Source organism: Erinaceus europaeus, chromosome 8, assembly GCF_950295315.1.
Source record: "Erinaceus europaeus chromosome 8, mEriEur2.1, whole genome shotgun sequence".
Classification (NCBI taxonomy): Eukaryota; Metazoa; Chordata; class Mammalia; order Eulipotyphla; family Erinaceidae; genus Erinaceus; species Erinaceus europaeus.
This window is the reverse complement of record NC_080169.1, coordinates 113,959,183-113,984,046: the sequence shown is the minus strand read 5'-3', so window position 1 is coordinate 113,984,046 and position 24,864 is coordinate 113,959,183. Positions and strand designations below refer to the sequence as shown.

Sequence of the window (24,864 nt, the reverse complement as noted above, 5' to 3'; positions counted from 1 at the left end):
AAAACCTAGATATAGACCAGGTCCCATGAGATAGAGCATATGTCCACATGTATCCATAAATTAGGGCAAAATATGTACCTGAAAGCAAAAGTACACAATACTCTGCAGTGAGTCAGTATCAATTTCATAATGAAATAGTATCTAATTAGATTTAGATACCCTCCTCACCTACTTCCTATTACAGTTTTCTCACTCACTCCAAAGCTGACCTTAGCAAAGCAAAGACTGCAAAAGCTGAATAAGGGCAAGAGACTGGCATACTTTAATGACTCTTTAGTCACTAGCAGGCCACCCCATCAGCTGGGGCCCTATTCAGGGAGTCCTGAGATTCCCAAACAGAAATGATGGGCCTAGACCTCCAATAAATCCCTCTCTCCATTGTTACCAGTCATCTCTATCAGGAACAACACAATAGACCTCTTTGTGAGCCCACATAGAAACTTGCCCTCAACTGGGATCCTCTGAAGGGAGGATGAACAACATACTCTATGCTACACCTTAGGAAGATGGGTTGATATTGGGGCAACTTGGAATGTTGCTACTCATGACCACAGAACGTGAGGTCAGATCTAGAGGGATGCAGAGGTCACATAGGCTCCTAAGCTGAATATGGGCCCTGAGTCAAATCAAATCAATGGGGTTTAGAGTCAATAATACTTATAACCTTTCCCCATATTAGGGAGCTACTGTCTTCCCTGATCAGCTTTCTATCCCTTTTCCAGCCATGACATCACCACCCCAGACAATAACTTGGATCAACCTGCATATCAGATTTCAGGCTCAGAGAAAAAAAAATTAGTATAGCTACAGGCCCTTTGAAATATAAAATATGCCTACTAGCTATCTATAAAATGGAGGACCCCTCAACACTTCATCTGTACTATTCCAGCCTTTAGGTCCATGATTGTTCAACAATTTGTTTGACTTTGTATGTTAACTCTCTTGTCAACCACCAGGTTCCAGATGCTACCATGATGCCAACCAGACTTCCCTGGACAGACAACCCCACCAGTATGTCCTGGAGCTTGGCTTCCCCAGAGCCCCACCCCACTAGGGAAAGAGAGAGACAGGCTGGAAGTATGGATCGATCAACCTGTCAATGCCCATGTTCAGTGGGGAAGCAATTACAGAAGCCAGACCTTCCACCTTCTGTATCCCATAATGACCCCATGTCCATACTCCCAAAGTGATAAAGAACAGGAAAGCTATCAGGGGAGGGGATGGGATACATAGATCTGGTGGTGGGAATTGTGTGGAGTTCTACCCCTCATCCTATGGTTTTGTTAATGTCTTCCTTTTTTAATAAATAAAAAAAAAAGAAAAAAAAAACACAATAGTTCCTTTTGTGGGCCCACATAGGACCTTGCCCTCAACTTGGATCAACAACAGTAGAGTATGTTCCATCCTCTGAAGGGAGGCTAGAGAACATATTCTATGCTCCACCTGAGGAGGATGGATCCCGACACTGGGGCAGCTTGGAACGTTCCTACTCATGACCACAGAATGTGAGCTCAGATCTACAGGGATGCAGAGGTCACATAGGCTTCTAAGCTGAGTATGGGCCCCAGATCAGCTCAAATCAGTGGAGCTGACAGTCAATAATATTTATACATAGTTCCCATATTTGGGAGCTACTTTCTTCCCTGATCCAGCTTTCTGGTCCTTTTTCCAGCCATGACATCATCTCCACAGATAATAACTTGGATCCACCTGCATATCAGATGTCAGGTTCAGGAGAAAAAAAACTAGTATAGTCATAGGCCCTTTGGAATGTAACTAAAATAGGCCTACTATCCATCTACAAAATGAACCCCCCCCCCAAACTCTTCATCTGCACTATTCCAGCCTTTAGGTTCATGATTCGTCAACAATTTGTTTGGCTCTATATGTTAACTCTTTTCTCAGTCACCAGGTTCCAGATGCTACCATGATGCCAGCCAGACTTCTCTGGGCAGACAACTCCACCAATATGTCCTGGATCCCTGCTTCCCCAGAGCCCCACACCACTAGAAAAAGAGAGAGGCAAGCTGGGAATACGGGTCGACCTGTCAATGCCCATGTTCAGCAGGGAAGAAATTATAGAAGCCAGACATTCCACCTTCTGCACCCCATAATGTCCCTTGGTCTATACTCACAGAGGGATAAAGAATAGGAAAGCTATCAGGGGAGGGTATGGTATACAGAGTTCTGGTGGTGGGAATTGTGTGGAGTTGTACCCCTCTTATCCTATGGATTTTGTCAGTGTTTCCTTTTTATAAATAAAAATTTTAAAAAGACAAAAATCTTTAATATGATTAATCTTCCGGTCATTCTGCAGCTCTGGCCCCAGCCATATGACAATGAAATACAACTCTATGTGTCTAGACTGAGAGTTTTCTTATAATATTGCCATTTTCAAAGATGGCTTACCCTCTGCAAGTCAGTCTATCACAGACGGGCTATGAGAAGCATCCTCCCTCAACAAGGGTAGGATAAGTGAGTCCCTCAGCTAATGATGGTAGAGAAATTACACCATGGGAGGGTCAGGATTTCTGCAATCTTGAGTCATCTTGAACTATCAATTTCTCTAGCATTTTAGAGGGGAAAGGGCTCCTCAGATTCAGAGATCAGATGGCAGGTTGACATCTCATCATCTGCACAAACAATTGCTTCAGCTTGCTGTTCCCAAAAATAAGAATAAATGAGTGACCAACACAATGAAACATTACAACTGCTACTCCAATCATCTTGATCCTCTCAGCTCCTGGGAGGTAATGCCTGGATGATGCAAATATAAGAGCCAGTAGGAAAAATAGGAAGAGAAAGAAGAAGGAAAAGATGATCTTGATGGCTCTCTCGTGGGCCTCGGTGCTGGGATCTCTGGGGCTGCTACCATATTGCTGAATCTGCCTGGAGTGCTTCCTCAGGGAGTGGAGGAGCAGAAAGTAGGAGACCAGAGATGCCATCAGAGGAGGGAGGTCCCACAGAGTTCCAAGAATATGAGTCAGTTTATATTGACTTCCCTTGTTAGAGTTCTCCGTCGTGTTTCCTTTCTCGTAAATTCCAAAGAAAACAGTATAGATCTTAAGTTCATGGATCAAAAACATGGCCCTGGCACAGGACAGGAGCAGCGCACCCAGCAGCATCCACACCACCACCCGGGACACCCTCCACTTGAGCCAGAGGAATGCGGGGTGCGAGAAACTGGCGATTCTCAGGCAGTAGAGGATACTGAGGCAGGCCAGAAGCCAAAGGACCAGATGATGCATGAATGCCCATAAAATCCCAAGAATATGATTCATTCTCACTTCATCATGTGTCTTGAAAGGGAACTGCATTAAGCAAACATCAACCAAGAGAGTCCACAGCAGGATGATGCTGCAGAGAGCCAGCAGAGTGGTGATGATGTCAGACAAAGAGATCCTCCTGCTCTTCAGCCAGCTGCTGCCATTGACCAACCCAATAAAGCCATTCCCCAGCATCCCAAACAGGAACAGAGTAACAGTCAGAACCAGATATACCCACTCTGTGAAACCTGACATGATAGCTATTAGGCCTAGTCTTGTTCCTTCTGTGGATGGATAAACCCCTTGCTGATTTGGAGTTTCTCTCTCTCTTTCTCTCTGAATCTCTCACTCTACCTCTGGTCTCTCAGAACCTGTCCTGCGTCTCTACACAGTGGAGGCTGGTGTGGAGCACAGCTGAGGAGCTTCTCTGGCTCTCTCAGGTTAGTCTGTCCTCTGACAATCTGACAGGATTGTCAGGTTCTGTCTGTGTCCTAAACTCAGCAGCTATTTGTTAAAATGCAAATAGAGAAGTATCCAGTGTCACAGAACTCAAGGAAGAGATCTGAATCAAGAGCAAGATGCAGGCCTTGGACTCCATTTCAAAGAAAATAAGACTCAGTATCTGCCAGAAATGTAACTGAATATCAGAGTCATAGTGACCCACTAAAAGAGGAAGAAAGGAGAACAAAGGACTTAAAGACACACAGTCCAAATGGAAAATATCACAATGTACCACAAGGACTAGCTGGGTACTCACAATCAAGAAACACCGTTTTTTTTTTTTTTTATTTGTTTGGTTTTTTTGCCTCCAGGGTTATTGCCGGAACTCCATGCCTGCAATGTGAATCCACACCTCCTGGCAGCCATCTTTTTTTCATTGTTGTTATTACTGCTAATGTTGTTTGATAGGACAGAGACAAATTAAGAGAAGAGGGAAGACAGAGGGGGAGAGAAGGATAGACACCTGCAGACCCACTTCACTGTTAGTGAAGTGACTCTCCTACAAGTGGGGTCCTTGGGGCTCGAACCAGGATCTTTGCACCAGTCCTTGTGCTTCGCACTATGTGTTTTTAACCTGGTGTGCTACCACCTAGCCCCCATAAATTTACCTTTTAAAGTGAATAAGAAAATTATTATACAAGTATTAAAGAAATTCCCTTAAAGAAAAAAAATGTCATGGAAAATAGCTAGAACCAGTATAGATATACAGATTCAACTACAGAATCACTACAGAGACTCAAATCTACGGTCTTTGCTTGGTGTCCACTGCACTGTTTACTCATATAAACTCTCACAGCATAAACTTTAAGAAAAGCCTATAATTGGTGGGGATAGATATCGTAATGGTTATACAAAGAAACTCTCATGTCTGAGGCTCCAAAGTCCCAGGTTCCATCCCCTGCACCACCATAAACCAGAGCTGAGCAGTACTCTGGTTAAAAAAAAAAAAGAAGAAGAAAGAGAGAAAGAAAGAAAGAGAGAGAGAAAGAAAGAAAGAAAGAAAGAAAGGAAAAGTGAATAATCAGCTGTTACGTTGAACAGAGAGAGATTAAAATACAAATCTAAATGTATTGTATATGAAGGAGATTTTTTAACCTTTATTTTATTTATATTTATTTATTTAATAGAACAGAGAGAAATTGGGAAGGGCAATACAGAGGGAGAAAGAGAGACACCTGCAGACCTGCTTCCTCCTGCAGGTTGGGACTAGAGGCTTAAACCCAGGTCCTTGCACATTGTGATGTGTGCACTGAACCAGGTGCGCCAACTCGTGTTTGTCTGCCAGGTACATCCCCTTGTCTAATAATACCATGGGCCTGTTTTTCAGGCTGTATCCCTTACAACAAGAATCCCCACTGTAGGGCAAAGTCTGGACACGTCAGAGATCTCATTAGCCCACAGGCAAGTAATGGTTTTGCCACAGGCAATCATCCATAACTCTGATACCTGGCTGCTGCCCTGAGGGTCTGGAGAGTGTGCCTGGGATAACTGGAGTAAACTCAGTGTCTTATGACATCAAAAGCATGTGCCTGACATAGTGACATTTGGACAGTGACAGTTTTAAGCACCCTTACTTTAGTGTAGAAATGTATTCTGAACTTTATCTATGTGACACTTTACTCCTGACATGTGCTGCCGGGGATTGAACTCAGGACCTCGTGCTTGAGAGTCCAAAGCTTTATCACTGTGCCACCTCCTGGACCACGACACTTTACTCCTGATGTGTGTTTCTCTTAAAAATGTTTAATATTCTTCATTCCTTTTGAAGCAATGCATAACCTGATGAATAAATCCTCAGGGGAAGATAAGGATGGGGTGACACACTGGACAGTATCCCAGCTCAGGATGTCCTGTGTGTGTCCCTCCAGACTTCTCCATATAAAACTGCATAATGACTAAAGTTATTTTCTCTCAACCCTGAGAGAAACAAGTCAGTGAACTGCTCAGGTATCTGCTTCCTCAATATGGAAAGTGGGGAACGCTGGATCTCACAGGCTATTGGTTAATACAAGGACATGTGAAATTAACGCTCCCAGTGCCTAGAAAGTAGTACTGTCTGATTAATCTCTATGAGCAATCTGATCGTGCCTGGTGACTTCTCCCCTCAGTCACTCCTCAGGCAAGAACAGTCCCTGACTCAGCTATTATTCACATTCTGCAAATCCACAATGAACTGAGTCACTGTTTCCCTTTTTTTTTTTTAAATAAATTCAGCTTTTTTTTTAAATCTTTATTTATTTATTGGATAGGGACAGCCAGAAATTGAGAGGGAAGCCCTGCAGCACTGCTTCACCACTTGCAAAGCTTTCCCCCCTGCAGGTGGGGACCAGGGACTTGAACCCAGGTCCTTGCACATTGTAACATGTGCGCTCAACCAGGTGTGCCACCACCTGGCCCCCAAGTCACTGTTTCTTAAGGAAAGAAACCGGTTTCTAGGTTCGGCTACTACAACCACTGCTGCTGTGAGCACATACCGCTAAGGAGAGATGTTTTGTTTTCTTTCTTTTTTATTATTATTTCTTTATTGGGGGATAAATGGTTTACAGTTGACAGTAATGATAGAATAGATCCCGAAGAAGGAATTGTTGGATCATAGGCAGATGCATTTCTATTTCTCTGAGGAATCTCTAGACTATTTTCAGCAGTGTAGAAGAACTCCTTCCCCTCCACCGCCATTCCCCTCCTCTCCAACACTCGATGTTTCTGGACTTTGTTTTTTTTTTTTTCACTTTATTCTCTTATTGTTTTTTCATTTTATTCTCTTATTGTTTTTCCTTTATTTTACTTTATTTATAAAAAGTAAACACTGACAAAACCATAGGGTAAGAGGGGTACAACTCCACACAATTCCCACTACCAGAACCTCGTATCCCCTCCCTTGATAGCTTTCCTATTCTTTATCCCTCTGGGAATATAGACCCAGGGTCATTATGGGGTGCAGAAGGTGGAAGGTCTGGCTTCTGTAATTGCTTCCCCACTGAACATGGCCGTTGACAGGTGGATCCATACTCCCAGCCTGCCTCTCTGTTTCCCTAGTGAGGTGGGGTGCTGGGGAAGCGGAGCTCCAGGACACATTGGTGGGGTCGTCAGTCCAGGGAATTCTGGTTGGCATCATGCTAGCATCTGGAACCTGGTGGCTGAAAAGAGAGTTAACATATAAATCTGGCCTTTCTTGATGTATGGCATTCTCACAGGTGTGCAGTGGTGCCTCAGAGTTGTTTTTATTTTCATTCCCTGATCATCCGTGAGTGAGCATTTTTCCATATATTTGTTGGCCATCTGGATAGACTCTTTGGTGAGTACTGTGTCCATGTCCCTTCTTTTTTTCATTTTTTTCTCCAGAGCACAGCTCTGCTTTGGCTTATGGTGGTGCAGGGGAATGAACCTAGGACTTTGGAGTCTCAGGCATGAGAGTTTCTTTGCATAACCACTATGCCACTTAGCCACACCCTCCCTTCCTCATATTTTGATGGGTTTGTTTGTTTTTACTGTCATCAGGGTTATCTCTGGGCCTCAGGGATGGCACGGTGAATCCACCACTTCTGGAGGTTATTTTTTTCTTTTCTTTCTTTCTTTTTTTTCTTTTCTTTTCTTTTTTTTTTTTTTACTTGACAGGACAGAGAGAAATTGAGAAGAGAGACAGAGAGACACCTGCAAACTTGCTTCACCACTTTTGAAGCTTCACCCCTGCAGATGGAGAACAGGGGCTTGAACGCTGTTCCTTGCACATGGGGCTGTCTGTTTGCTTATGTGGTCGAGTTTTGTGGCCAAGAAAGCAGTGACAAATATACATAATAGACTCCTACTCAGCTATTAAATATGATAAAATTCCGGGGGTGGGCAGAAGCGCAACAGGTTCAGTGCTTATGGAGTGAAGCTCAAGGACCAGTGTGAGGATCCCAGTTCCAGTCCTTAGCTCCCCACCTACAGGGGGGTCGCTTCACAAGCAGTGAAGTGGGTCTGCAGGTGTCTGTCTTTCACTTCCTCTCTCTGTCTTCCCCTCCTCTCTCAATTTCTCTCTGCCCTATCCAACAACAACAACAACTATAACACTAATGGCAACAAAATGAGGGGAAATGGCCTGTAAGAGCAGTAGATTTATAGTGCAGGCATGGAGCCTCAGTGATAACCCTAGAGGCAGAAAAAAAAAAAAAAGATGAAATTCACTCTTTTTCCTCATCCTGGAAAATTATGCAATTATGTTAAATGAGATAAGCCAGAAGGTGAAGGATGCTTACCAGATGATAGCACTTTGGGGTGGAACTTGGGAAAGAAGGAAAGAAAGGCAAAATACTGGATAAGACCTGGACTAGGCACGGTCTATCTGTTACAACAAGGCCAAGAACTGGGGGGCAGGGGCAAGACAGGAGGGCAGGGGCTAAGTGGGTAATGGGGACCCACAGCACTAGGCTAGAAGAAGACTAGGATGGTGGTGGAATGGTGTGCAGATAAGAAAGAAGTGTACCCATATGACAGAAACTGTCTTGTAAACCTTTATCTTCCTAATTTAAAAAAAAAAGACTAGCAATTAAGGCGTATGGGAGGTGGCATACCTGGTGAAGTGCATGTGTTACCACATGCAAGGATCCAAGTTCAAGTCCTTGGTCCCTACCTAAAGCACAAGTGCTGAGACTGTGTTGAAGGTGTCTCTCTGTCTCTGATCTCTCTCCTTCTCCATCCCCTTTCTCTCTCAATTTCACTCTGCCTTATCAAGTAAAAAACAATAATAAGTGTACTCTGAGGTCCCAGGTTCAATCCTCAGCACCACTATAAGCAAGAGCTGAGAAGTGCTCTGGTCTCTCTCTCTCTCATTAATAAAATGAGTTTTTTAAATTTTTCAATAAAGTTAAAATAATTTTTAAATAGAAATTTAGAGGAAAGGGACCACCAGCTCCACACAATCCCAGACTCTGGACTAAATCAAGATGACAGATGGGAGACAGACAGATTACACCAATTCTGAAGAAGAAGAAGAAGAAGAAGGAGGAGGAGGAGGAGGAGGAGGAGGAGGAGAAGGAGAAGGAAAAGAAGAAGAAGAAGAAGGAAAATGACAGAAGAAAATACACAGATATAAAAGAAAATGAGGGATGAAATCTAGGGCAATTTTTCCTGGTAATATCTATACATTAATTATCACTTCTTCTCTTGCGATACTAGATTCAAATCATTATTACCCCTGATCCAACTGTAAGAGCAGCAAAACTGAGTGAAATTAAGCTCCCCATACTTAAAATAGGTCAGGAATGTCATCAAACAAAACCAAGCACAACATACCCCCAAACAAAACAAATGGTCTTCTTCAACACACTTTCATTACAACGTTGATGGAATATATCCTGGCCAACACTGAAGGGAAGCACTTGATCTGAGCACCTGGTTTCCTTGTATGTCATTTCTTTGGAGTCAGTTTTCCACACTGAGGACTGACTCTATGTGCCTGCTCTCAGTCATTTGCAAGCCAGTGATACACACACTGAGTGGTTTATGCATTCACCCAGGGTCTCTGCTCTTTCCTGCTGATGCAGCTAGTCATGCCTCTCCCACAACTACAGCCCCCACAGGCCAGACTAGAATACAACTCTTCTGGCTTGATTTTACCACCAGTGCTTCTCCATAAGATGCCCTCACACCACTCCATACCTTGGGAGGATGGGGCTCAGTCTGTGCCCCTCTTCCTGCTGCTTTTTCTCCTCTTCCTCACCTCCATTAGTCCACATCATTTCCTTGTTTAAAAATTTCCATGCCAGGCAAATTCTTGAATGCATGGAGTTTCTTTTCATTTCATTTTATTCTCTGCAAATAAAACTGGTTGTGGACCTGTTATCTAAATCCCTGGGGTTCTTTTGTCAAATCAAAATTTCTCCCTTTCACTCTCCACCTAGGAGAAATGGAAGCAGGGAGGCCAACAAATACTGGGAAACAATTCCCTGCATATGCATACAAGCTCCTCACTTTCTAGTCCTGAGAATAGTGGGTAAGGCTGGACTATCCATACCCAATTTTAACATGTACAATGAACAATTGTGGGGAACTTATTTTATTTATTATAATTATGTTGACTTACCACAGGTTTACAAGGCTAGACTTAATCTCTACCTGCACTAAATCTTTTGCTCCTCAGTTTACGATTCTAACACGATGAATAGTCCTAGATTTTGAGTCTAAATTATTGGTTTTGGGTAATTACTGGATATTGCACTCAAGTCTCCAGTGGTCAGAATGGGGAGGGGGGGAATGAGGTGCTTATAAGTTTAAAGACTTGTGGGTTAGTTTCTTTATTAAACAAAAGTACTACCTTTTATTTTGAAATATTCATTGCATAAGGTCTCTTATAAGCATGACAAACAGTATAAATTCCCAAGTCCCATTCCAAAACATGTCACAATTCCATTCTAAGACTCCTGTTCCTGTGTAATCATAGTACTAGTGTAGTATAGCCATTATAAAATAAAAACAAGTTGGGGGCCATAGCACAAGGGGTTAAGCACATATGGCACGAAGTACAAGGACCAGCATAAGGATCCCTGTTCAAGTCCCTGGCTCCCCACCCATAGTGGGGGGGGGTGGTCGCTTCATAAGTGGTGAAGTAGGTCTGCAGGTGTCTGTCTTTCTCTCCCTCTCTCTTTCTTCCACTCCTCTCTCAATTTCTCTCTGTCCTATCCCACAACAACGATAGCAATAACAACAATAATAACAGCAATGATAAACAAGATGGGCAACAAATGGGAAAAAATAGCCTCCAGGCGCAGTGGATTCATAGCGCGGGCAATAAGCTCCAGCGATAACCCTGGAGGCAAAAAAAAAAAAAAAGACAAGAAAAACGGGTGTCAGGTGGTGGTGTACCTGGTAGAGTACACACATTACCATGGGCAAGGGTTGGCATTAAAGCACCCTGCAGGGGAGAAGCTTCACAAATAGTGGCTTAGAGCTTCCAGTATCTCTTTTTCTCTCTCCCTTTCTTTCTCCCCCTTCCATCTCAAGTTTTCTCTGTCTCTATCAGCAAAAGGAATTTTTAAAAAATTAAAACTACATAAATTTTTAAAAGGGAACTTAAAATGGCTATCAATGGCAGTGGGTTCATCACTCAGGCACCAAGTCTAAGTCCCAGTGATCACCCTAGTGGGGGGCGGCGGGGAGAAGGAAGGAAGTTCAGTCCTGAAGTATTAGACAGTACCCTACAAGTCAAGCACAGATTCATAAATAGATGAAATGGTTCACCAAAAGTCAGGCTTCCCAGTGATTCTCTTTGATATATCATATGAGGGTGGTATAGTCTGCTGTAAAGTTGCACTCAAATGGTGTTACTTTTACTACTTGACACTTGCTTTTCAACTTAGGGAAGCTCCTAAATTTTAACAACCTAAGTTCCATCTTGGATTACTTCTTTAAGACTAGTCATTTCCCTCCACCTGTTAACTCTGCCCTTTTCCCACCTTCCTTAGAGTTTCAGTTCCAGTTCAGCTACTGTCACCCAGTATGTTTCGGACTATTTCTCTATGTTTCCACCGTGGTGTACCCATTTCCTTTCACCTTTTTCCATTTCTCTCCTGCATCCTCTTGCCTTGTTTTCAAATCAGTCTAGTGGTTCCCAGTGAGCATTTGCCATTGCTGAGGAACCCAGGGCTTCTCAGGTAAATATCAGTGTAATTCACTTCTTCTTCTAGCTTTTGCCCTTCTTCCATAGCCAGTCAACAGCGTCAGGTTGAGCCTGATGTAAAGTTTCGAGACCTCCTTTGAATCTGGAGAGGTGGCAGTCGTTGACTATGTGGGTCATAGTCTGTCTGGAGCCGCAGGGGCAGTTCGGGTCGTCTCTGGCTCCCCAGCGATGGAACATAGCGGAGCACCGGCCATGGCCTGTTCGATAGCGATTGAGGAGGGCCCAATCATAACGTGCTAGGTCAGAGCCGGGTTGACGCTTGCAGGGGTCTGTGATGAGGTGTTTGTTCTTTACCTCAGCTGACTGCCAACTCTGTTTCCAAGAGACTGGAACAGAGAAGTTCAGTGTAGGCGTAGGGGACCAGATTGGGTGACGAGACGTCAAGCGTTGGACAGGGTGGGCGAAGATATCCGCGTATATTGGTAGGTCCGGTCGAGCGTAGACGGGAAATGAACTTAGATGACGCCGCATCCCGACGAATATCTGTTATTAGTGTAATTCACTAATAACATAAGACTTGATGTGGCATATAGTACTGCTTCACTTGAGAAAAATCTCCCATTATATTTGAATGCCCATTGAAACAATGATGGTATTTCATTATACAAGCAAACGACATCTGTGTAAAATAGATAATGCTTCAGGCAAGATCCATAAACAAGGTGCCTGCCTAATTTTCAAACACTAAGAACACAAGCAAAATGAGCTGAAGTACAGTAGCTCAAAAGCCTAGCAATTCAGATCAGTAAATAAAAAAGGGAATTCTTCCAACCACTGCAAGTGTTGGTAATGGACAAAACCTTGCTCTCAAATCATGAAGTGATTCTGAAAGTCATTATTTACTACAGAAATTCCACTACCTGTTGAAACAAAGAAACTTCATGGCTTTTGTTTTCAGTTTAGGATGTGTGAGAATAATGAGAATAGAATGTCCCGGATGGCAAAGGCTAGAAATAATCACACAAATAGATCTGGCTTTCAAACTCATCCCTACAGAAGAAGGCAAGTAAAGCAACATGGTTGTAACTGAATATGGGATGTAAAGGACAAGGAAATAGATCATCAGCTTCATGGCACCCACGTGAGCTTCCGTCTGGGGGTTCCAGAATCCAGTGGCACTTCTCTGCATCTTCTGGATGTGTTTCCTCAAGGAATTGATGAGCAAGGAAGCAGAGGTCACATTAATGATGAACTGCAGGAACGACCTCAAGACCAAAGAGATCAGCAAAGACCAGGTGTCACCATTCTTGTCAATCCTCGTGCCATTTTCCCTAGTCACATGTGGAGCAAAGGGTGAGGTCAGTCTGAGCACAGAATAAAGCAGAGTGGTAAAGGCAGAGATCAGCACACATACCAGCAACAGCCCAGGGACTACTGAAGACAGATTGCGTTTGAGCAGGAGGAACACTGAGTGTTGGAAGTTAGTAATCTTCACACAGTACAAGGTGTTGAGCAAGGTCACGAACCAGAGACTAGTAGAGTCCAAAAACATCCAACACAACACAAAAAATATGACTACGCGGACTGACCTTAGAAGAGTTGGAGAGCTAAAGAAGAAGATAACATTCAGGAGAAACAGTCCCAGCATCAGAAATCTGGTGATGGCCAAGCTGAACAGGATCCTGTCGGAAGAAGACATTCTGTGACTTCTCATCCAACTCCTATAATTGACCACTGCAATAAACAGATTTGTAAGAAGACCCACAAAGCTTGAAGTCGTAGCAATGACAACAGCAAAGATAAAAAGGATGTGAGGCATGGTGACTTATGAAGGAGTTAGAAGTTGTAGTGCTGATGCTGGCAGCAAAAAATGGCTACATGGACAAGTAGACGCTGGTATCCAGTCTGCAAGGAGACTGAATTTTTAAATTTCTCCAGCATGCCAAAAGAGCCATTAGTGCTAGGAGACCCAGCTGCTTTTACTACATGCAAATCTTCTGTGGATTGTATGACAATTTCTTCATTCACATCTTGTTTTCCTTCGAAATGCCTCATGAAAACAAATGTAGGTGGGCCCGTGAGCCCACTCCTCCAAGACAAACTTTGCAGGAGGGAGGGAGGATGGGAGAACCCAAAGACATCACATCAAATGACACGTCCGCCCGGCAGGGGTTCAGGTTGACTCTTTCACAGTGAATACAGCTTTTCTTCTCAACAACCACAGCATGTGGCCTAATTCCATCTCGCCCTTCTGCCTACTAATACCCAACTCACACATCCAAGGCTTAAATGAACCCAACTTCCCTCTCCTCTCCGACCTGTTAACCTTGCAATCATTTTCTCCAAGGCCCCTCACACTTGAGCACTTACAGTGACTAATGGGTTGATCTAGTAGATCCAATTCAAGCGCTTCTCACTTCCTCGGATAAAGTCTCTTCAGTCAAAGTCTTTCTTTCATGATTCCATTACTTTGCATTCCTCACCAGTCACATATGCAGATGTGCATCCTAATTCTTTGCTGTGATCTGCTTTTGTTTAGTAAACAAATATCAGTTGTTTCAAATGTTCCCTTGATAGAAGTAGGTTTATGTTTAAGTAACACATGGTTATTTCCTCGTAAGTATTTAAATACTTATAAAACACTACTTCCCAATACATTCCATTGCTTTCATTGTAGTTTCATGGGGCAAACAGATGGCCACTTGACTGCCCGAATTCTCTGTAACTGCATAAAAATAAAAGGCACAGGGGCTGGGCAGTAGCGCCCAGGTTTAAGTGCATAGTAGGAAGCACAAGGACATGCTCAAGGATTCCCAGTTCAAGGCCCCGGCTCCCTACCTGCAGGGGGGTCACTTTACAGGCGGATGAAGCAGGTCTGCAGGTGTCTTTCTCTCCCCCTCTCTGTCTCTGCTCCTCTCTCCATTTCTCCCTGTCCTATCTAACAATAATATCAATAACAACAACAATAAAAAAACAAGGGCAACAGAAGGGGAAATAAATAAATATAAAAAATATATTTTTAAAAAAGGATAGAAAGGGGAAATACAAAAAATAGAAGTTGGACTGGGTTTAGTATATTGCACCAAAGTAAAAGACTCTGGGGACAAAAGGGGAGCTTTCAGGTCCTGGTGCCTGATGGTGGAGGAGGATCTAGACTGGGGTTGACAGTGGTTTGCAGAAAACTGAGAAATTTTACACATCTGCCATCAACTGTATTTACTGTAAACTACTAATCCCTCCAATAAAAATATTTTTAAAAAAGCTTTCTATACAGAGCTGATAGACAATGACAGAGGCATGCCCAGAGAAGTTACACATCCAACACAGAGCAGACAAGTGATGTCATGAGTAAGAAACACAACACTGCAGTACAGATTTGCACTTAACAGCCTATACTGTCAATAACTGAGCTAAGGTAATTACAGTGAAATATATTTAAGTAGAATAAATAATGAAGAATCTAAAACAAAAGGTCCCCACACAAACACCAGGAGAGTAGGAAACTTAGTGTTGGGCATTAATAGGCCTGGTTCAGAAAATGATGGTCCTGGTGTTGAGGCTTTTTTTTAAGAGTTTTTTTTTAATTCATTATTATTACATTGTTGTTATTATTTTATCAGAATTCTGCTCAGCTCCAGCTTATGGTGGTGCAGGGGATTGAACCTGGGATGTTGGAGCTTCAGGCATAAAAGTCTCCTTGTATAACCACCATTTCCCCTACCCACTAGGGCTTTCATTAGCACAGGAGATGCACTAACTAAACTGTGATTAGGCTAGCTGGTATGGTCAGTGAGTAAACTTGTCCCCTCAGAAATCAGAGATCAAATTCAAAAAGTGTCAGGCAGGGGCTCAGAGGGAGGAAGAACTACTGAGCGGAGACTGGGGAGTGAGACAATGGTTTTGGTCGAGGCTGAAGTGTACTGACACATATCTTGTGGAAATGTACCCTTGGAACAACAAAAATCCTATATACCAATTTTTCCTCAAGGAAGGGATATTAGATTTTTTTATTTCTTTTTTATTTTTATTTTTATTTTATTGAATAGAGGCAAAGAAACTGAGAGGGGAAAGTGGAGATAGAGAGACACCAACAGCACTGCTTCACCGTTCATGAAGCTTTTCCCCTTGCGGGTGAAGGCCAGGAGTTTGAGCCTGGGTCCTTGTAGATGATACCATGTGCACTCAACTAGGTGTGCCACATCCTGGCACTCTGGAAAAAAAAAATGTTTTAAAATAATTTATTTATTCATGAGAAAGATAGGAGGAGAGAAAGAACCAGATATCACTCTGGTACAGGTGCTGCCGGGAATTGAACTCAGGACCTCATGGTTGAGAATCCAATGCTTTATCCACTGCGCCACGTCCCAGACCACAAAAAAAAAAAAAAAAAAAAATTAAGTGCTTATGGCAAGTGGGCTTCTTTAAAAAAAAAAAAAGCTTTATTTTATTTGATAGAGCAGAGAGAAATTCAGAGGGATGGTGAGGTATAGGGAGAGAGACAGAGACAGAGAGACACCTGCCAGCACTGCTTCACCCCTCGTGAAGCTTTCCCCCTGCAGGTGGGGACCAGAGGCTTTTACCCAGGTCCTTGTGCATGGTAATACATGTACTTAACCAGGTGTGTCACTCACTACCCGGCCCCTGTAACTTGGCCTTTAATTAAACCCTCTGGCTATGAAAACCCTATGCCTTTCAGTTCCCTGCGTGGTGACTCTCCTGGTGTTGCAGAACCTTCTAATGAACTTATTATAAGGGAATTCCCTCATTTAGGAAATGAAGCTTTTTCCCTCCCTTGACTCTAACATAGGCCTCCTCTCCTTATGCCTGAGCTGTCCAACCAGAGCAAGGTTTCCTAAAGAGAAAGGCCTGACACTGTCTAGCTGGTCAGCCAGTCCCCTGAGTTAAACTGAGTGGTGTCTGAGTGACCGCAGACAGTCTCTTTCCTGCACCCAGATGCTCTATAGGTGGGCACACCGCATATTCATGGGTCTTGCTCTGCCACATGGCAGATCTAACTGTAGGGAAAACTTCAGGGCAAGCAGTCACAGCGAAAAGATGATATTTTGATAAAGGCTCTGTATGGCTCATACACTGGTGGAGAACCTTAGTCAGATGCCAGGCCCCTGAGATCTGATGCACCTTAGGCTTGAGAGAAAATAACTTCAGTCACCATACAGTTGATCTGAAGAAATCTGGAGGGACACTGGTGTGTGACACCATACAGTGAACTTTCTCAGAGTATGTATTGGTAAATTATGCATCATGTCAAAAGGAACAGAAAGATCCAAGATGTTTATAGGTAAAAACACAATTCAGTAAAATAGACCTACTAGCGTTTTCCCAAACGGAGACCTCAAATCTTCATCTGCAGTATTCTTGCCTTTAGGTTTATGATTAGTCAACAACTTGTTCTGCTTTTATCTTAATCTCTTTCAGCCACCAGATTCCAGATGCTAACATGATGCCTACCAGACTTCCCTGGGTGGACAACCCCACCAATGTGTCCTGGAGCCCCGCTTCCCCAGAGCCCTGCCACACTAGGGAATGAGAGAGACAGACTGGGAATATGGATCCACCTGCCAACGCCCATGTTCAGTGGGGAAGCAATTACAGAAGCCAGACCTTCCACCTTCTGCATCCCACAATGACCTTGGGTCTATACTCCCAGAGGGATAAAGAATAGGAAAGCTATCAGGGGAGGGGATGAGATACAGAGTTCTGGTGGTGGGAATTGTGTGGAGTTGTACCCCTCTTATCCTATGGTTTTTGTCAGTGTTTCCATTTTATAAACAAAAATTTAAACACACACACAATTCAGGAGCAACTGTCAAAGAGGTGAGGGGGAAATTCAGGACACAGAGAGTGTTTTGTTTTCACTAGGTTTGCAGGGGTCTGTGATGAGGTGTTTGTTCTTTACCTCAGCTGACTGCCAACTCTGTTTCCAAGAGTCTGCAAGCATCAACCTGGCTTTGACCTAGCACGTTATGATTGGGCCCTCCTCAATCGCTATCGAACAGGCCATGGCCGGTGCGCCACTATGTTCCACTGCTGGGGAGCCAGAGACGACCCGAACTGCCCCTGCGGCTACAGACAGACTATGACCCACATTGTCAATGACTGCCTCCTCTCCAGATTCAAAGGAGGTCTCGAAACTTTACATCAGGCTCAACCTGACGCTGTTGACTGGCTACGGAAGAAGGGCAAACGCTAGAAGAACTAGGTTTGCACACATGGGCCTAGGATGCTCACCAGCATTTTTTTTTTTTTTTCACTGAGTTGGCAAACATGGAACAGAGACTCACACAGTAAAGGGTTCCCTTTTCCTTTTTCATTTTCACTATATGAAGTGGGAGGAGTTTATTCCATCAGGCCAATGAAAAGTGGGCCCCCGGTGTGACATAAGGAGGTTTATAAATTCCTAGTGACAAATGCTTTAGGTCCTGGTGGTGAGAACAGTGTGGAATTATACCCCTGTTACCTTATGGTTTTGTAGATCAATATTAAATCACTAACAAAATTTTTTTAAAGCATCCCAGGAGGTATCACAACAGATTAAGCACTGGATCCTCAGCTATGAGATCCTGAGTTCAATCCCCAGCATCACATATACCAGAGTAATGCTCTGGTCTCACTAATATAACCATTATTATTATCATTTTTCTCTCTCACCCCCTTTTGTTCTTCTCCTTCATAAATAAATATTTATTTAATAAATATTTATCTATTCCCTTTTATTGCCCATGTTGTTTTATTGTCATAGTTATTGATGTCATTGTTGTTGGATAGGACAGAGAGAAAAGGAGAGAGGAGGGGAAGACAGAGGAGGAGAGAAAGATAGACATCAGCAGACCCTGAAGTGACTCCCCTGCAGGTGGGAGCCAGGGACTCAAACCGGGATCCTCATGCCGGTCCCTGCACTTTGTGCCACATGCGCTTAACCCGCTGTGCTACCTCCCAACTCCCCTAAATAAATATTTTTTAAAAAGATAATCCCTACGAACAGATGAGGCAAACAAATACCAGAGAAAGTAAGTAACTACCTGGTATAGAAAACCAGATGTTGGGAGGAGGATAGATAGCATAATGGTTATGCAGAGACTCTTCATGCCCGAGGCTCCAAAGTCCCAGGTTCAATCCCCGGCACCACCATAAGCCAGAGCTGAGTAGTGCTCTGGTTTAAAATAAAAAATAAAAATAAAAGATTATTACAGATGTTTCTTTGCAAGATCTTCTGAGGCTGATCTGCTCCTCTCCCTGCCCCTCACTCAATGCTCAACGAACTGTTTTATGTTCAACCAAGAACTATCATGGTGCTGGGTAAACAAAGAAGAGTCCCTGCCCAACCTGTTTTCCAAGAACATATTGAACAGTGGGAGGACAGACAAACAGACAACTAGATGAGTCTGATGCGTCTGCTGATGCTGCCCCACCACCCATGCTGTTCCCCTCAGCGTGGTGAGCTCCCATGGGCGTCAGACTTTCCTGCATGGTACAGTGTACACTGTTAGTTCAGTGAGCTGTCTCCTGGCCCCCGAGGACTCTGGATCAAGCTTAAGCCCAGTGCCTATTTGTAGAAGGAAAAGCCTTATGAGTGGTGCAGCAATGCTGCAATTGTCTTTCTTTTTTTCTTTCTTTCTCCCCCCTCCCATCCTCCTTATTTCTCTGTCTCTATAAGTAAAGAAAGAAAGAAAAGAAAAAAAAAAAAAGGCCACTTGGATTAATGGACTCATTGTGCAGACACTGGATCCTAGCAATAACCCTGGTGAAAAAAAAATGAAATCTTAAAAGTAGATATGCAATTTGGTTCATATAATAACAATCATCATCATCTTCTTGAACTTAATTCAGTTTTAAACTTTTTTTTTTCCAACAGGGTTATCGCAGGGGCTCAGTGCTAGCACTATGGATCCACTGCTCCTGCGGCCATTTTATTTATTTAGTTAGTTAGTTATTTAGTTATTTTGATAGGACAGAGGGAAATTGCGAGAAGAGGGGAAGGTAGAGAGGATGAGAGAAAGAAAGACACCCGCAGACCTGCTTCACTGCTTGTAAAGTGACCCCCCGGCAGGTGAGGAGCCCGGGGCTCGAATTGGGATCCTCGTGCGGGTCCTTGTGTCTCGTACTATGTGTGTGCTTAGCCCAGTGTGCCACTGCCCAGCCCCTAAACATTTTTTTAATCACTATAAATTTACTTTACCCAAACAATAAAAAAAACACACACACACACACAAAGACTATTGGAGTAAAACAACTTTACTGCCAGATGGCACTAGATCCTAGTATTCACAGGTGTTTCTTTTCACTCAACAATTTTTACTGTTGTGCAATGAATCTGTGGATGCTGGTAGGTTAGCATAAATAAGCACGCAGAGCTGTAGAAACTGTCACTGCTGTGTAATTCTTGGTTGGGTCCAGTCAGAGCGCCACCTGCTGAGCAACAGCTGTACTAGCTGGGAGTATGGGTCCACCTGCCAATGTCCATGTCCAACGGAGAAGCAATTAAAGAAGACAGAATTCCCACCTTTTTTGCATCCCAAAAAGAACTTGGTCCATATTCCCAGAGAGATGATAGGGGAAGAAGAACAAAGGACTCTGAATCCCAATTCCATCAGGACCCAAAGCATTTATCACCAGGAAATCTTGTTTTTGTACCACCACAGAAAGGGAAGCAAATCTGTAAAACACCAGAGAAAGCCAGGCACTGTATGGGAGATAGGAGTGGAGAAAAGGAAGAACATTTGGAAGTGGTAACAGGTATAGGGGTGACTTGAAAGGAAGTGGAGGGAGGAGTGTAATTGCGAGGGAAGCAATTACAGAAGCCAGACCTTCCACCTTCTGTACCCCATAATGTCCCTTGGTCCGTGTTCCCAGAGGGATAAAGAATAGGAAAGCTATCAGGGAAGGGGATGGGATACAGAGTTCTGGTTGTGGGAACTGTGTGGAGTTGTACCCCTCTTACCCTATGGTTTTTGTCAGTGTTTCCTTTTTATAAGTAAAAATTATAATAAAAAGTAGTCAAAAATATAGATATAGATAGTTATAAAGTCAACTCATATCTGCAACCTTGGGAGAACTACTATAATCTCCAGTGGAGGGGATGGCAACACAAACTCTAGTGGTGGGAATGTTCTGGAATTATACCCCTATTATCTTATGATTTTACAAATCAATATTAAATCACTGGTAAAGAGATCAATAAGACAGGCTTTACTGAATGGCGGCACATATCCTCATGGATATCTAATACCTGGTGAAGTTGATGTCACCATCCCCATTTCAAATGCAAGAAATTGGGATTAGACAAGAAATGAAATTCTCTAATACAAAAAACAAAACGAAAACTAAGAAAAGAAAAAGGACTGAAACAGAATTCAAGTCCAAGTGTTTTGGGACTGCAGGAGTTTCTCCTGCCTCTCAAGTCCACTGTCATGTTTTATTTACACAGCTTATAGATCATTCTAAACTATAAGTTACTACATAGAAGCCGAGCTGATAGATATTAAGATACTAGACAGTGCTCACTTCGGGCAGTACAGATACTAAAACTGAAAGCATACAGAGAAGCTCAGCAAAGCACAGTGCATGTCTCTGCACACTGATCTTACTATTGATTGAAATATTCCAAGACTGTCTCTCCTTCTCCTTCACAACTCTACAAAGAGACACCAGGAGAAGTGCCCCCATGTGGGGGCAAAGCAAATGAGTGGGGTCTACCTCCTGCTGGAGTGAGAAGACATAAACAAGATCAAGAGGAGCCCTGCAGACTTGAGTCAGTCTAAGGACGCCCAAGGGCCCCTCCTGCGCCCTCCGTCACTTCAGGGAGTCCACGGTGCCCTTGGGTCCAGGTTTCAGATGACCAGGCTGACACCTGAGTATCTGTACAAACATCTGCTTCAGTTTCTTGTTTCCCATAATGAGAATGAATGAGTGGCCAGCGGGATAAAGCAATGTGACTGCTTCTCCAAACATCTTGATCATCTTCGTTTCTGGTAGGAAACGGCTGCAGTAGGTAATTAGAAAGGCTAGATAGTAAAACAGGAAGAGAAGGAGATAGGAGAGGATGATTCTGATGGCCCTCTGGTGGGCCTCGGTCGTTGTGTCTCTGGAGCAGCTTCCATTCTGCTGCATCTGGCGTGTGTGTCTTCTCAGGGAGAGGATGAGCAGAGTGTTAGAGGCCAGAGACACGATGAAGGGAAAGAGATCCCATAGGATCCCCAGCGTATGGGTCACTTCATAGTCAGTCTTCTTTCTAAGGTGTTCCGCTGGATCCTCAGTACCGTTGAATCCATAGAATAGAGAGTAGAACTCAAATTCACGGACCAGAGACATGGTGCTGCCACAGGACAGGAGCAGCGCACCCAGCAGCATCCACACCACCACCCGGGACACCCTCCACTTGAGCCAGAGGAACATGGGATGCGAGAAACTGGCAATTTTCAAGCAGTAAAGGACACTGAGACTGGTAACCAGCCAAATGCTCAGGTGGTTTATAAAGGTCCAGGAAATGTCGATAATTTTCATTCCCATACCATCATTGTGTACTCTGTAAAAGAACACTATTAAAGTGCTATCGGCCAAGAGAATCCACAGCAGGATGACCCTAGAGAGAGTTAGGGCCGTGATAATGAAGTCAGACAAAGAGATCCTCTTGCTCTTTACCCAGCGGCTGCCATTGACCAACCCGATGAAACCATTTCCCAGCATTCCCAGGATGAAGAAAATGACGGTCAGAGCCAGAAATAAGGATTCCAGGAATCCTGCCATATCAGGTCAATCTGATCTCAGTTGCTCCTGAGTGAGGATACACAAAGTCCTTTCTAATTTGAAGTGTCTCTATGGACCAATGCCCCTCCTCCTGCTTCACTGTACCTGTGACTCTCGTCTTCCGACTGCGAATGGTATACGGTAGTGTCATGGATTCTCTGGCTCTCCCAGCGTGTATTCTGTCCACTTCAGAGAGGGTAAGGATCGTCACATTTTTGTCTATGGTCTGAATCCAGAAGCCCTCTGGTAACATGCAAATGGAGGAGTATCTGGTGTCACACAACAAGGAATAACTCTGAGTCACAAAGATGGAGCCTCGGGCTCAATTTCAAAGGGATTGGTTGTTGCAGCCTGGGAGGTAGGTGGTACAGTGGACAGTGTCGGAGTCTAGGTCAGGAATTCCTGAGTTTGATCCTCAGTGCATACACCAAAGGGACGCTTTGGCATAGCCTCCTATCTCTCACTAATGAACACATAAATCTTTCTCCTTTTTTTTTTTTTAAATTATCTACTGCCACCCAGGTTATTGCTGGGGCTCAGTGCCAGCAGTACAAATACTGTTTCTGCTGGCAATTCCTCCCCCCCTTTTTTTCTTTCTATTTTTTATTAGCTAGGACAGGTAGAAATTGAGGGAAGGAAGAAGAGGGGAGGGAGAGGAAAATAGACACCTGCAGACCTGCTTCACCATTCATGAAGCATCCTGCCTGTACTCAGGGAGTAAGGGCTCAAACCCGGGTCCTTGCATATGGTAATATGTATGCTTAGCCAGGTGTGCCACCACCCAGCCCCCTTATAAAAATTTTTTTTAATAGAATAGTTGGTTTTGGGTCCACCCAGAAGAAAAAGGTAGGTGTTACTAGAATAGTCAAAAGTGCTTGTTCAGGTTCCCAGGGAAAAAGCTCAGTGGATAGAGCACAGGACTTGCATGGCTTACAGTTCAGCTCAGGTTCAGAATGCACAGGAGTTATGCTCTGGATTCTCTTCCTCTTTCTTCCTCCCCCCTCTCATGCAAACTCTACAGTATAATTTCATTTAAAAAAAAATCTGAGGAGACAGCATAATGGCTATGCAAATGATTTTCATGCCTGAGGCTCTGAGTTCCCAGGCTGAATTCCCAGTACCACCATATGCCAGAGCTGAGGAGTGCTGTGGTAAAATAAATAAATAAATAAATAAATAAATAAATAAATATTAAAAATAAACCTAAGAGGCCGAGTGGCATCACACTGATAGAGTGATAGAGTGTACATGTTATGATGCCCAAGGACCTGGGGTCAGACCTCCAGCTCCCACCTGCGGGCTAAGTTTCATAAGTGGTGAAGCAGTGCTACAGGTGTGTCTTTTTCTCTCCCTTCCCTCTCAATGTCACTACCTAAAAGGGAAAAGGGAAAAAAAATGGGGGGAGGATAGCAGTAGATTTGTTGTGCAGGTACCAAGCTCCAGAGAAAGCCTGGGTAGCATTACAAAATAACAAATAAATAAATATGAAAGGAGTCAGGTGGTAGCACAGTGGGTTAAGCGCACGTGGCACAAAGCGCAAGGATTCCGGTGGAAGGATCCCGGTTAGAGCCCCCCGCTCCCCACCTGCAGGGGGGGGTTGCGTCACTGGCGGTGAAGCAGGTCTGCAGGTGTCTATCTTTCTCTCCCCCTCTCTGTCTTCCCCTCCTCTCTCGATTTCTCTTTGTCCTATCTAATGACAGCAACAACAACAACAATAATAATAATAACCACAGCAATGATAAAACAACAAAAGGGGGAAAAATGGTCTCCAGGAGCAGTGGATTTGTGGTGCAGGAACTGAGCCCCAGTAATAACCCTGGAGGAAAAAAAAAAAAGGTCATATGCTCAGAAATTCCTGGGTCTTTTTTTTTTCTTCTTCTTTACTGGGAGAATTAATGGTTTACAGTCGACAGTAAAGGGCAGGCAGTAGCGCAGCAGGGTAAGCGCACATGGAGCAAAGCATGTGGGTTTGAGCCACCGGCTCCCCACCTGCAGGGGGTTGCTTCATGGGTCATGAAGCAGAACTGCAGGTGTCTTTCTCTCCCCCTCTCTGACTTCCCGTCCTCTCTTGATTTCTCTCTGTCCTATCCAACAACAACGACAGCAATAACAATAGTACTAATATCAACAACGATAAACAAGGGCAACAAAAGGGGAAAAATAGCCTCCAGGAGCAGTGGGTTCGTAATGCATGCACTGAGCCCCAGCAATAACCCTGGAAACAAAATATAAATAAATAACTACAGTAGTTGGTCCATGTGTAACATTTCTCAGTTTTCCACATAACACTCTAACCCCCACCTAGGTCCTCCTCCGCCATCATGCACCAGGGCCTGAACCCTCCTCCTCCACCACCACCACCACCCCACCGCAGCCCCAGAGTCCTTCACTTCAGTGCAATACCCCAACTCCAGTCCAGGTTCTGCTTTGTGTTTTCCCTTCTGTTCTTATTTTTCAACTTCTGTGTATGAATGAGATCATACCATATTCATCCTTCTCTTTCTGGCTTATCTCACGTCACATGACTCCTTCAAGCTCCATTCAAGATGAAGTGAAGAAGGTGAATTCAATATGGTCATAGATTCTTTTTTTTCCTTTTTATTAGATATTTAATATTGATTTACAAAATTACAAGACAACAGGAGTACAACTCCTCACAGTTCCCACCACCAGAGTTCTGGATGCCCACTCCCTCCATTGTAAGCTACAGCGGTTCTCCCAAGGTCAAGATATGGG

At 43.7% G+C, this 24,864-nt stretch overlaps 4 protein-coding genes across 4 annotated transcripts in view; all 4 read right to left on the bottom strand.

Moving 5' to 3' along the window:
* Positions 1-24,864, bottom strand: part of AGK (acylglycerol kinase) — a 344,250-nt gene that overhangs the window by 42,557 nt on the left and 276,829 nt on the right. The gene's annotated exons all lie outside the window — the stretch shown is intronic.
* LOC103121572 (taste receptor type 2 member 3-like) lies at positions 2,607-3,521 on the bottom strand. The gene has a single exon (XM_007532095.1). It carries the CDS (start codon positions 3,519-3,521, stop codon positions 2,607-2,609), a length of 915 nt encoding a protein of 304 aa, XP_007532157.1.
* LOC103121563 (taste receptor type 2 member 4-like) lies at positions 11,956-13,201 on the bottom strand. Its single transcript, XM_007532088.2, has one exon. The coding sequence runs from the start codon at positions 13,181-13,183 to the stop codon at positions 12,281-12,283; it is 903 nt and encodes a 300-aa protein (XP_007532150.1). The 5' UTR covers positions 13,184-13,201; the 3' UTR covers positions 11,956-12,280.
* Positions 20,799-22,835, bottom strand: TAS2R3 (taste 2 receptor member 3). Its single transcript, XM_007532094.2, has one exon. The coding sequence runs from the start codon at positions 22,126-22,128 to the stop codon at positions 21,175-21,177; it is 954 nt and encodes a 317-aa protein (XP_007532156.1). The 5' UTR covers positions 22,129-22,835; the 3' UTR covers positions 20,799-21,174.

Excerpts from the sequence above, each read along its gene's own strand:
- LOC103121572 (XM_007532095.1), bottom strand. The coding sequence starts at position 3,521 with ATGTCAGGTTTCACAGAGTGGGTATATCTGGTTCTGACTGTTACTCTG.
- LOC103121563 (XM_007532088.2), bottom strand. The coding sequence starts at position 13,183 with ATGCCTCACATCCTTTTTATCTTTGCTGTTGTCATTGCTACGACTTCA.
- TAS2R3 (XM_007532094.2), bottom strand. The coding sequence starts at position 22,128 with ATGGCAGGATTCCTGGAATCCTTATTTCTGGCTCTGACCGTCATTTTC.